The sequence below is a fragment of the Scomber scombrus genome, chromosome 5, assembly GCF_963691925.1.
Source record: "Scomber scombrus chromosome 5, fScoSco1.1, whole genome shotgun sequence".
Lineage (NCBI taxonomy): Eukaryota > Metazoa > Chordata > Actinopteri > Scombriformes > Scombridae > Scomber > Scomber scombrus.
The window spans coordinates 18,192,007-18,204,744 of record NC_084974.1 but is presented as its reverse complement, the minus strand read 5'-3'; the positions used below and the strand labels follow the sequence as shown (position 1 = coordinate 18,204,744).

Below are 12,738 nucleotides of genomic sequence, written 5' to 3'. Positions count from 1 at the left end.
GTCCAGCTGTTGTACTGTTATTAAGGTCTCGTTGTCCCTGCAGGCTGTGTTTTAACATTATTACTGAATCAAGTGTCTCAAAATGATGTCACTGATTGGGGGAAAAAAAGGCCAGACAGAACATATACAACCATTCAATGCCTTTCATTGCAGCACAGCCCCACAATCAGTCAGTGTAGACCCAGTTTTAAACACAAATCCTATCTGACAAGAGTGAGGATCACTAATTACATGATGAAGTCTTTTACTGCTCTGAGGCTACAGGGCAGGGCAGAGGTGTGAGTGTAGAGTAGTGAAGTGGTTCTCAACACTGGTCCTCCTTAGTGCTGCTGGCTGTCTGTTACAGCAAAGATCAACTGCACTTAGTCAGTTTCCCAGGCTGGATAAGAACCACTGGTGTAGTATTGTGTACAAGGATGACATATATAGATTATGTGTAGTTTAGGATTTAGAGTGAACATTTGATAGAATTTGAAGTTACTCATTAGATGCTGGTGTTTGAGTCAATGTTCTGTCGACTCGTCCTCTCTGCTGCTCTCCTTTTTAGATGTCTCGTTTTGTGTATATATACTTTCTTTGGCTATCTCGTGCTGTAAGTGTTCCTGGCAAGTTTAAAGCTGTTAGAAAAAGGTTACAGTGGAACAAATTTCTGTGTTTTTCCTCTTGCGCTCATGTGTACACACGCTTGCAGTGTTGGCTGTAGGAGGGTGGTTCAGCACAAGTTGTCCAAGTGTGGCTCAACACCCGACTTGGCTGTGTGGTGTTGGCTGCTCGCAGATTCGCACACAGTTAGTCACCCGCCGATCAAACGCAACCACAATTCACTTCACTGTCAGAATAGGAAGAAGAAAACACTGTTCATCGTTTTGTAGATTAAAATCTGTTTAGAAAATTAAAACGATTTAAATGTCTTTATGTTGGAGTGACATTTGTGGTATTTAATAACATCTGGTTTGTGATTTGAAATTTTCAGGAGCCGTTTTATTTCTATAGAAGATGTATTTAATTTCAAGGCTTCTGCAACATTGATTAGTAGGGATAATAAATGTGTTTTAGATCTACAGTATAGGAATGATTTAATTCAACTTTGTTCAACTAAACCAAATCAAGGAGCAGAGGTGAATTTTACCACTTAGTTTAGTTATTTCCATTTGAAAAGAAAAATGTTGTTTTTTTCTCCTCTTGCTAAAATGTAACCACAATGTGTCAAAGTAGCTGCCATGTAGGAATGTGTAGGTCTTAATTAGGTCTTCACCCTTAAAATGATAAAATCTTTTGCATGGACTTCATGTCACAGAATTAAACATCTTGTTATTCTTAGACATCAATCTCTGGCAACCTTCTTAAAAGCCCAGATGGTCGTTTGATAACATTTGAAGGTACTCAGTGGAGGTTATTGGAAACATTTACATTCAGTATTACTCACCAGACACATTGTGTGCAGTGCATCCTTGAGGCACGATGAACATGTTGAATGCATATCCTGCCTCTATAAAACATTTGCAGAGCACTTAAATAAATAAAAATATTATAATCCCTGCCTATTTCTGTCCATGTTTAGCCTGCAGTCCTCTTATTCCTTCCGTCTGACACATTATCACGTTTCTTGCAGCGTTACCTCAGCCAACTGATCAGTGAAATAATCCAGAAATCCTCGGCCAGAATGTGTATCATATCGCTCACATGCATGCTGCTACACTTGTGTTCACAGCACAAACAAGACAGGGACCGCTCATAAAAAACATGGCTGCATAACACTACTAGAGACACAACAGGGTGCCTTTCAACCACCGCTGTTAAGATATTTCCAGAGTCTTCAAACTCTCTTCTGTCTGCTTTGATCCACAAGTATTTCTCCTACTGCAAAGTAAAGAGGGTTTTAACCTGTTTTTCTATTTCACAACTATATCCCAACCATCTCCTTAAAAATTAGCCAGATGTGACATGTTTATTTTTGTCAATGTATGAACAAAATATCACTATTTTAATATCAGGATAATTTATCTATATTGCATATATAACATGAATCTTTTTGAGTCCATTTAAAGGCTAAAGTTAATTCTAATGTATTTCTAAATATGATATAATTTTCACATATTTTATATGTTTATGTAATGTCAACACTTCTCTAACATCATAAAAACCAAACAAAGAGATTTATAGTGGGCTATTCTTTAAGACTGTGGGCACCAAACAAAAGGAATATGAATTACATTTCATCCACTTTAGCAGCGGAGGATTAATGGAGACAAAATGAGTGTAGCCTGTGTTTAAATGCATAGAGTAATAATAGCCCTGGTAGAAATGACCTTCCACTGTCTAGACAGCTGTGGAGGTGGTGATGGCTTTGAAAGCTGCCTCTTTTTTTGTGAAACCTTCAGAAGAATGCCAACACAATACAGTTCAAATGTTTCGCATTAACCCGCTTTGTCATGGGGGAAGGGAAGATGTGTTGCAGCAGACGAGCAATATATTGCATATATGGCTGTTTTGCATGTGTTTTTTGTTTACATCTTGTAGCTTTACATTTTATACATATACATAATTTTAATATAGGGGGAAAAACTACAGCTAAATGAGATTTGAAGGATATTTTTTGACATGTGTTGAAGGAGCAACAGACCTCGGTGCTGGTGGATGTGTTAAACATGATGAAATTGTGTCTTGTCTCGTGACCCTGGATTTCACTGCGGAGAAAGTGTGTGTATATATCACCTGAATTGGTTTTCCTATTGTTTTTTTTTTTTGACAGGATGAATCCAGGATCAAGGCTACAGTTATGGATGTGAAGCCCGTTGACCATAAGGACTACTGCAAGAGGTTGATCATGAACATCAGGAAAATGGCTGCTCAATAGGAAGCTGTGATCGAAGCCAAGTGTTAAGTTTCTTTTGTTTCTGTACAGCCAACAAATAGCTCTAAATGTACGATATTTTGTCTTCATATCAATTGTGTGTAGTTTCTTTGTTCTTTCTTTTTTACTACCCTTTGAATGAGTAATACTCAAAGTACTGATGGATTACTAGTGGAGGGACAGTTCACCTTTCCTTTGTGAAATAATGATCAGTGGCCTGTTTGTGGAAACTGTTTTTTTGTTGGTGAACATAACAGACATGGGTTTTTTTCTTTTTTGATATTTGGGGATATGAACAGAGAGTGGGTCAGTAAGGCACAAAATAAATCATCACTGTCTGTCTTAAGTCAGCCAGTTGTTACTGCATGCACTGTGGTCATGTGGGGGATGGTAGTTGCTTTAAGCAGAAGACCAGCACAGTAGCGAGCACTCTTTTTACCCTCTGACGCGCACTCAAAATGACTGGGCTGGACCTGCACACCCCTGATAAGACCATTTATTCTTGACTATTTTTTTGCGTGCTCTCTCATATACTTGCAAACATAAGCACATATACACATGCACAGTGCAGACCTGGTGGAAAATGTACTGCCTTCTATTTAAGTAGATACAAGATGTTCATGTTTTCAATGCCTGGAACTTCTGTAGTTCAGTCTCTTTTTTTTTTTAGTTATAATAAATATTGAAAATAAAGATGTTTGTAATCAAATCATTGTTTTTTTTACAGTGGATACTTGGCTCTCTCACAGGCGTATTTCTCTTAATCTTAGTATTGTATGTACATATCAGTAATGTTGAACTGACACAAGAATCACTTACAGCAGCAGATTTTGATCTCCTATAGAGGACAAGCGAAAACATGTAGACTTTTTCTATTTTTAGGACATGCACTATGTTTAAGAGATTTATTCAAGGGCTGGCACACAATGCCCTCTATCTCCTCAGGTTTCGCTCAGATGTGCAACAGATTCCCCTGCAAACCTGACTTTCATGTTGTATTAAAGCAGAACATCAGTGAAGCAGCACCTCCCCATTTCTCCTCTGATAACGTCTCGTTTCTGCTGAGCGCTGCATCTGTTGCCTGTAGTGTGCAGAGATGGATTAAACCTGTCTTTAAATGCTAAGGAAAGGTAACTTCTACTTATTTCGCCAGCCGTGCTCGGAGATATTGATTTGAGTTTCCCTACAACTGTGCTCACTGTGCTGTTCCCTTAGTATAACTATTAATGTGCTTCCTCTATGACTTCCTAGATGTAATAAATCTGTCTTTCATAACACGAAGTCAGATATTGTTGTAAGTAGTGCCAAAAGTTGTCAGTTATTCCTTATCCCATCCCTATCTCAGACCACTAGTCAATCATACAGCAACTACAGATGGGGCTTGATAGGACCTAGTGGCTCTTTTAGCTATCTGAAGTGAAACATTTTATTCAGTGATGCACATAGCACTGCAGAGAAAAGAAACAAGGTTTGTTACTTCTGCCAGGGTAAATTTAGCATTCTCCCCAGGGAGTCAGGTTTAGCAAGTTATTTTCTGCCCTTATTTACATCTGGCATCCCATAAGCTTTCATTTAAAACAGGGAAACTCTAGCTATTGTTCAAGCCTCAACTTAAGTGAAGTCGCTTGATAATTCAATTCTCAGACCTGCTTTTTCTAATTTTAATGAAGCTGATTACACAACTCTAAGTAAAAAATTACACTGGGAAACATTTATATATCGATTTTGTGATTGGCAGACTTACATTTGTTACTTAAGAATAGTTTGCTCTTGCTGTCTTAGCAGTTGAGCATGTCTAAATGGAATAATCAGAAAACATGGTCAAAATAAAAATGTTGATTAAAATGTGTGAAAGGACGCTCTGTTGAGGTCAAGGGGTGGTTTCAGTATTGTCACCACCCCAGGTTTACTTAAAATGGAAACTCAAATCTATTGAGGGAACTTTACATAGATGGTTTCATTTTATGGTTGTTAAATTACACAAAGACCTTTGTTAGCATGAAGAATTATTGCTAATCAAAGCCATATTATCTTTATGTTAGACTGTGGAAAATACAATTTGAAATTGGGGGATCAATAAACTGAAATCACTTCACTATATTGATGATACAGTACATGGAAGGTAGAATGTACTTCAATCATACATGGAAGGCAGAATGTACTCCAATCATACATGGAAGGCAGAATGTACTCCAATCATACAGTTAAAACATGTTTTACACACAGTAAATTGTAGAAATGACTTGATGTACGACTGGCTGAGAGGTCCCTGCTGAGAGACTTGTCTCACATTATGGGGACCCTGCAGCTAGTGCTGAACAGTGGCATTAACGCTAAATTAAACCTATTTCTGTCATGATGTAACACTCGAGTAGAATAATTAACATGCATGGTATTAAAGCTCAGTATGACACTTGTGTTTGCAGCTTTTCCAATGGTAGTTTCATTTGGACATTGCACTGTTTGCTCGTCATAAATTACTTGATGATAACTCACAGTTTGACAACCCTGTAATTGGCTCATTCATCAACAATTAGATAATAGTGGTGTCGGTGTTATGCTAACTTCTTGTGCAGTAGATATATTTGGGCAACTAATTTTCAGTCTTACACACTGTTTATTCATTCCCTAGATTTTGTTTAACCTTTAAGCAATTTAAGATTCTCCCTGTAGATAACTTTATTGCAGCTGTGGGCGTTGATGCTGGAGGCTGTATTGTCTGGAGCAATCCCTACTGACAGAGGCTCCAAAGGCAAATTTGTACCAGGTGAAGGGGATGAATGAAGGACCTCTGTAGATCCATGAAACAGGTGTGCTGTGTCAAAATCTAAAACCTTATTTTAGTTAACACTGATGAAGCATGATGAAAACAAGTACAAATTACCATACACCTGTCACATGGAAAACTTGCAGTAGTTTAGCTTTAATCCAACATAAGAGTATTCATTTATTTTTGGGGTCTGTGTGTGTGTTACATACAGGATACATACACAAAGCACTATATTAGTTATAGTGAGATAAAATAGGATTCAGTTTACTACTTCTATCGACTGCAATTAAGGTTAATTCAAGAGGGATATTGCACATTTAATGTGGCAGTTTGACATATGAATAATTTCAATGCATTTGTATTCAAAGATTCACATAGCATGTACCTGTGTGACCAAGCTGAATATTAAAGTTATATGAGGCATAGTATAATTAGTAAACTGCAGGTATAGCAGCTGTGGTATCAACAGATGCTATGCTGTTACAACATTGATTGCCTTGTTGGTTGTGCCCATCTGTTTTACTGAGGTGTTTGACATTTCTGTCTCAGCATGGGAAAATATCATTAGTAAGTTTACACGTCCACCTTAAATAATTACTTACATTTATTTAAATGCAATTTCCCATAAGATTGAGCACCTAAGCTGCGTTGTAATTCTTGACGGGTCCTGCTTTGAGTCCATGTTTGGCTTTGTGTTCCTCTTTAGCTGTCTTTGGCAGCAGCTTGCATCCTTTCAAAGTTGCATTATCAGTGTGGTTTTCAGTTGCACAACTCTCATTGATGAAGGCATTCAATACCTCCCATAATAACAGGTGTTTACCTTTTAAAACTTCATTTAAAACCAGCAGCAGGATGTTAACATGTTAAGATGTGTGAGTTGATTTCTCAGTAACATCAATGTCACAGCTTAGTGAATAAAGGTTTGAATATAAACTCATGTACTGCGTATCACATTACAACATAACATGATCACAGTGTTTCTTCATTCAACTCTCCAGGAGAAAGAAGTCTGTATAGGAATGACTGCTTTTGTGAATATGCCCATTGTTTCCCTTGTTTCCCATAATCCAATGTGTGTGCACATATATATCCTGACAGTATGAGATCTTTGCATGTGCTGTAAACACAAACCAAGTCATTTTGCAAATTAAAAAAAGTTATGGTAATCCTATACAAACAAAATGACATACTGTATATTCATGGAAAACATAATGGTGTTTCTGTATTGCAGCTACTTTTATGTGTAACTTGACCAGTGTAACAGAGGACTCATAAGGACGGTCCAAATAATCACCTAATCTTAAACCATAAGTGGTGCTGCCCAATAATTGCCTCCCTTTGGACAATGACAATGGATTCACAGACAAGAGGAGCTTTTTAAGGGAGTATGAGTGTATCTGTAAATCATGATGACTTCTTGTGGTCATCAGTCAGCTGTGCCTTAGCTCTTGCCTTGCCCAGAATGCTGGTGGTTTTGTTATATCGTTGATGCTTCTCCTTTGGACCTGTGGACCCCAGCAGGTTGAGGTGCTGTGATAGAAAAGCCTGTGGCCCTGACACCATGGAGACAAATGATCAGGGGGAGGACTGCTGGGATTCTGCTGTAATGAATGGGAGTAAGCAGTGTGTGTGTTTCTGAAGATTCATGGTCCTTGCTGCTTTCCTGTGCCAGGATATTTGCTCATGTGTGAGAGGGGACTGTGTGTGTGTGTGTGTGTGTGTGTGTGTGTGTGTGTGTGTGTGTGTGTGTGTGTGTGTGTGTGTGTGTGTGTGTGTGTGTGTGTGTGTGTGTGTGTGTGTGTGTGTGTGTGTGTGTGTGTGTGTGTGTGTGTGTGTGTGTGTGTGTGTGTGTGTTGAGTATGCAGTTTGAGTAAGTCTTGTCTAGGGACCTGTTGACTAAACACTGGTCATGTGGGTGCAGCACAGCTTTTTTATCAGACTGGCCTGGCCAATAGCTGTGACAGCAAGAGAGAGAATAAATGTTTCTGGCAGGATATGTGCTCTGTCTTCAAATGGCTGCTGAAAATTGCACTGACAGTCAAAATGTCTGCCAGGTGGAAAGCTGATTGTTACAATAATTGTTGCAATCAGATAAAGTAATAATCCATTGTTGTTTCTGAAAGTGCAGTGCAGATTGAATATGTAAATACAAATGTGTCTTGAGCCCCTATCCTGTTTCCAATTTAATTGGATTTGAGTATAGATAAAGTTCTGTTTGTCTTCTCAAGCACTAGATTATAAGGCCATGTAGTTAGTTTGTATTCTAATTTTCTCTGCAGTGTCCCCATGTCATTGTCAGGGCTAGAAGTCCTAAAAAAAAACCCACTTTGGTACAATTTCAATGAATTGTTTTCAGATCTGTGTTCTATTCTCAGCAAAAATGTCAGACTGGGGATAGAGTTGCTTTTGTACAATTCTCTTGGTAAGCATCATAGCAATCTCTTGTTCAAAGATTATATACTGCTTGTCACAGCAGTTTTCTCCATTACACTAAATGGTTCAGGTAATATCATTCTGTTTTCCTGTTATTCAGCATTCAGTAAACTTTTATCTTGAGGGTCTTCAGACCTAGGCTCTCTAGGTTACCTCAGATATTGCTACATGAAAGAATGGGATTAAATGTAACAACACTTATAACCCATTATTAAAATGTCTTATATACATCCAGAGTATACAGCCCGGTTGGGAAAAGTGTCTTACAACCTTTTCTTCTCCTTTTAGTCCAAAGAGGGCTTTACCATTGAATAGACAATATGTCATTTTATTCATTTATTTTATTCGTCTCCATTATGAAATCTCTGTAGCCTCATTATTAGACTTGATTACCATTTCATTTCGCTTCTTTATTTGGTTTCTTCTTTGCTGCCTGATTCACTGGAAAAGTCTGAGACGTGAGCTGCAGCTTTGAGATCTGGAGTACAAAAATCTCTGAGGATGGGACCATTTCTGTTTTTATTATATGGAAAATTACAGCATTTTACATGGCCTTGTATCCTTTAAACTTTACCTGTAAATTAGGATGACATCGTATTCACCAGCATCCAAGTTTTACAAGAGAATCCGAGTGTTCAACCTATTATTTAACAATAGAATATAACCTGGATTTAACTCCTCATTATATTTAACTTCTGAGCTGCACTGGCTACATCACATCCCACATCCTGCTGTAAAACAAAACAGTATTATGCTTCCAGGTCTACCTTGATACCGAAGTAGCTCTGCAATGTGAAAAACAGTTGTATAAATAAACTAACAACTTTGTAATGTTCACCTGCTTTTGGAGCACCTAAAAGCAACTTCTGACACTTATGGGTACTTTTATAAAGTCCAGAGAGCTCTTCCTTTTTGGCCTCTCTGGACTCTCTTGTAAAGCTCTTTTTGGGGGATTGCTTGTGCCCACTATCTGTACAACATCAGTCTAGAGTATAACAGTATGTTGGCTAAAAAAAACCTCAAGAAGACCAAGCTTGTAAAAAAGAGAAGAAAAAAGAAAATAATTCATTCATTTTTCTTGAAGGACAAAAACTCATAATTTGGCATGATACTGTCAACATTTATACAGTATGTATATTTTATGTCAGGAACATCTGCCTTGTTTATTTATTATTTATTTTTTATTAAATCTCTGCATCAATCTGTCCATTGACTGCTCTCCTTCCAATGAGTGAAACAACTTCCTTGGCTGGTTCTGAAAGCTCCTCTAGGAGCCTGTTTTTGTTGAGTATGCAGTCTCTTGGCATAATTACTGTACATAATATCTTCTCAGCAAAATTAAAGTACAACACCTCTTGGGAACATGTGTCTAAAGCAGAAATATTTTAATATAATTCAAATGCAATTAGATTTGCTAGAAGCTGAGCCATTTGCTCAATTTGCCACAGGGGCTAGAGTACTCTAGCCGATGGAGCATCTTGCCCCTTATCTATCATTTGCATGTGGGGATGCAGGTCCGATGATCTTTTTTGTGTCTTTCTTTTTTTCTTGCTCTGCATGATTTCCATATGCATTAGGAACGACGATTGGGGAGGCTTGTCCTGCAGCTGTCAGCTTTTTTTTTTTTTTTTTAAGAGGACCAGAATCAGCACCACAGGGGCATTTTGAATGGCGCTGGTAGAATATTTTTCAGATACTCATTACATTGAAAAGAAGAAAAAAAATAAAAGGAGAAACATCAAAGGTTCAGCACGTCACTGAAATTACTATTCCTAGAATGGTTTCCAATATCAAAATAACTTTGAAGTTTCATGTTGGTCTTTTGTAAACCTCACAAAGGAACTGACACTGCATGCTATGAGATCCGCTGGTCTTCATTCCGTATGTACAGGTGCGGATGACCTTGTCTAGGTTCTCTTTAATTGGATGACCCGTTGCTTTGAATAAGGGCTGCTCATCAGTGAATACTGAGGAGTGGTATCATCTCCGAGTTCATTGAAGTGTCAAGATAACAAGTGATTAGACAGTGCAAGGAGACATGGTGCAAGACTGTCAGAGCCCATCGTCATACAGAAAATATGTCTCCGTTTTTCTCCCCCTCTGGAAATATGTCTGTCTCCTTGTATGAACTGAGCGAGCATCATAAACAGTAATTTATGGTGATGCTGATACTGTAAGCATATAGTTCAGTCCTGGGGTTTTTTGTGCATCATCACTATATCCAGTTCTGCCTGTCTGTCCACTTCACATTTTACACCACTCTGCTTTGCTCTCCTTTCCAGCCTCTATACAGAGACATTTTAATAGTCCCTGCGGTGTTGGATTTGGGAAGACATTCTAGTTATGTAACTGGGTATGTAACTTGTGACACTTCTGTGCCACCCTTCCTCTTTTTCCCTCTCTTGTCTTTTTCATGCATTGGGACTTTGTAATTGTTCAGAGATGCTGGTGGAGCTCCCTGCAGGCCTCACTGTGTGACCTGTACTACATCTGTTTGTGTACTTGTCTACATGTCAGCAGGACATTACAGCTGTAGAAAGTTCTGCATTAGATCAGACTCACTCACTGCTGTCTTCCATGCCCTTTTCTTCCTTTCTGTGCACTCTGCTCAGTTTGTAAATCTGTAGTATTCCTGGGTGGGGAGATACACTTTTTTTTTCTTTTACATTGTGATCCTATATTATCCATCTTCAGTGTGCGCCTGCACATTATCTCCTCAGTGCAATGGGAGTCCAAGTGGAACTCATGCATTCTCAGGTGTGTTTGAATATATGCCAGGGTCTTGTTGGAAAAACAAAATTTGCTCGCTCCTCTGTTTCTCCCCGGGATACAGATTATATCTCCATGACAAGTAGGCCAGGTTGGGGGAAGAGTCACCCCTTGAGGGGAGGGCGTAGCCTCAGGCCCTGCTGCAATATGTCTTAGTAGTCCAGCCCTCTTGATCTCTGCGCACTCTGTGCTCCATTTACACAAGCCCTCAAGAGTGTCCCCCCTCTCTTGCCAAAGTGAAAAGCAATTGGCTTATTTACTTACTGTCAGTAGAACCTTTCCCTGTTTCTGGAGCAAGATGAAAAAAGGGGAAGTCAGGGAAAGCGACTGTGCTGTCTCAGGAGCTGACAGAGCGCCTGCACAGGCGGCTTTACACACTTCCTGCTGGAGATGATATTTTGACATCTTTCTTCAGACCCTTAAAGACAAGGCTGAATCTGGAGACATCCTTTAGTCATTCATGTGAATTCAATGGAAGAGGAAAGGCAAAGCTGCCAAAGAATGAAAGAATGCCAAAGTTAAATGAAAAAAAAAATCCTCTTGAAACTATTTCCACTGTTTTTGTTCCACTTCCTCAATTGCATTCCTCCATTCTTATCATCACTGTCTCATTTAAAGCATTTCCACAGAAACGTGCTGTCTTGAGCTTATTACTGAGAAGACATACATATTTGTAGTTACTGAAGTGAAACCCTGGACTATATACTCCAGACTCTAACAATTACAGCATTACAGAGGCACTTGAAAACTAGCGTTGAGCGTGAAAGCTGTTTGAAACTGTCAGATCTGACTGTCACTCAGACAATCAGGTTGAAGAACAGCACTCCTGTATCATTTGCTCTGTTGTCAGCTCTTTGGTCAAAGGCTTAGTGTGTCAGTTTGAGATCAATAATGTCTTAAAACCAACACAGCAAGCAGGAGTGCAAAGTCTTGGGAACATCAGTGATTTGTGATTGTTTTTTTTTCTGCTGTGGGACTTTAAATTATAGTCTCTCCTTCTTCTATATTAAAACTGTCATATTAATATCCCGGAAAAAGAGAAAAAAACTGTGCCACAGACACAATACCCAGCTGTCAAGGTGCCTCAGCTTCTGCCCTGCCAACTCCATGGCTCTAATTCAACAGATGCCCTGGAGCTACCATTTCACGTCATTCCTTACAAGCCATTGTGCCCCGTGTTTGACTAATAAAATCAACAAACTGAAAAAAGGGAGAAGCCGAGGGATGCTTTATGACAATCATTAATGAGGGAAAATTAAGGTAATGTGCAGCATTACTCTGAAGAGCTATAATTAAACAAGAATGTCCGATGCCAACTGCGTGTCTTCTGAGGAGCTCCAGGTGATGCATGCATGTCTGTAGTGGGAGAGATAATGCTGCTGTGTGGGTGGGAATGTTTCCTCAAGCCAGTAGTAGCCTGAGCTAACACCCATTGTTTTTGCCTAATTGAAGTTGTGATTTGGCCTAGCAGTGACCCATGCGTGTCCTGGCCAGTGCTTGAAGTTTTGGTGGTGAGGTATCCGCAGGGGGGAATTAAATGGTCTACATGTTTGGAAAGCATTCGGACTGTTTATCCCACCAGCAGCTGCACTGTTGAACCACACAGGAAAAATAAGAAGAGTAGATGAGCCCGTAGAAAATATGTCACATTTGTCCCCCAGGATATGTCTTTGACTGGGAGCTTTACTGCAGAAAGCAAGGTGGTGGGGACAGTATGATACCAGGCCTTACTCTCAGGCTTCAAAGCCAGGTAGAGAGATGTTTGGGTCAACATCTAAATCCCTTTTTTCATGCCTGTCAATTTTGGAATCAACAACAACCCCTTAAGACTAAGGTTTACACTGTGTATAAAGACAGAAGTCCTGAGATTGTCCCCTGCCATGTTGTTTATGCTGAGTTATCCTGATAAAGA

The 12,738-nt window shown here is 39.1% G+C and overlaps 1 protein-coding gene across 1 annotated transcript in view; it reads left to right on the top strand.

Moving 5' to 3' along the window:
• rpa1 (replication protein A1) overlaps positions 1-3,555 on the top strand; it is a 37,240-nt gene extending 33,685 nt beyond the window's left edge. The window contains exon 17 of the mRNA XM_062419581.1: positions 2,753-3,555. Within this exon, the coding sequence (XP_062275565.1) occupies positions 2,753-2,857 (105 nt within the window). The 3' untranslated portion in view covers positions 2,858-3,555. The remainder of the gene's footprint in view (positions 1-2,752) is intronic.
• The last annotated feature ends 9,183 nt before the right edge of the window (positions 3,556-12,738 follow it).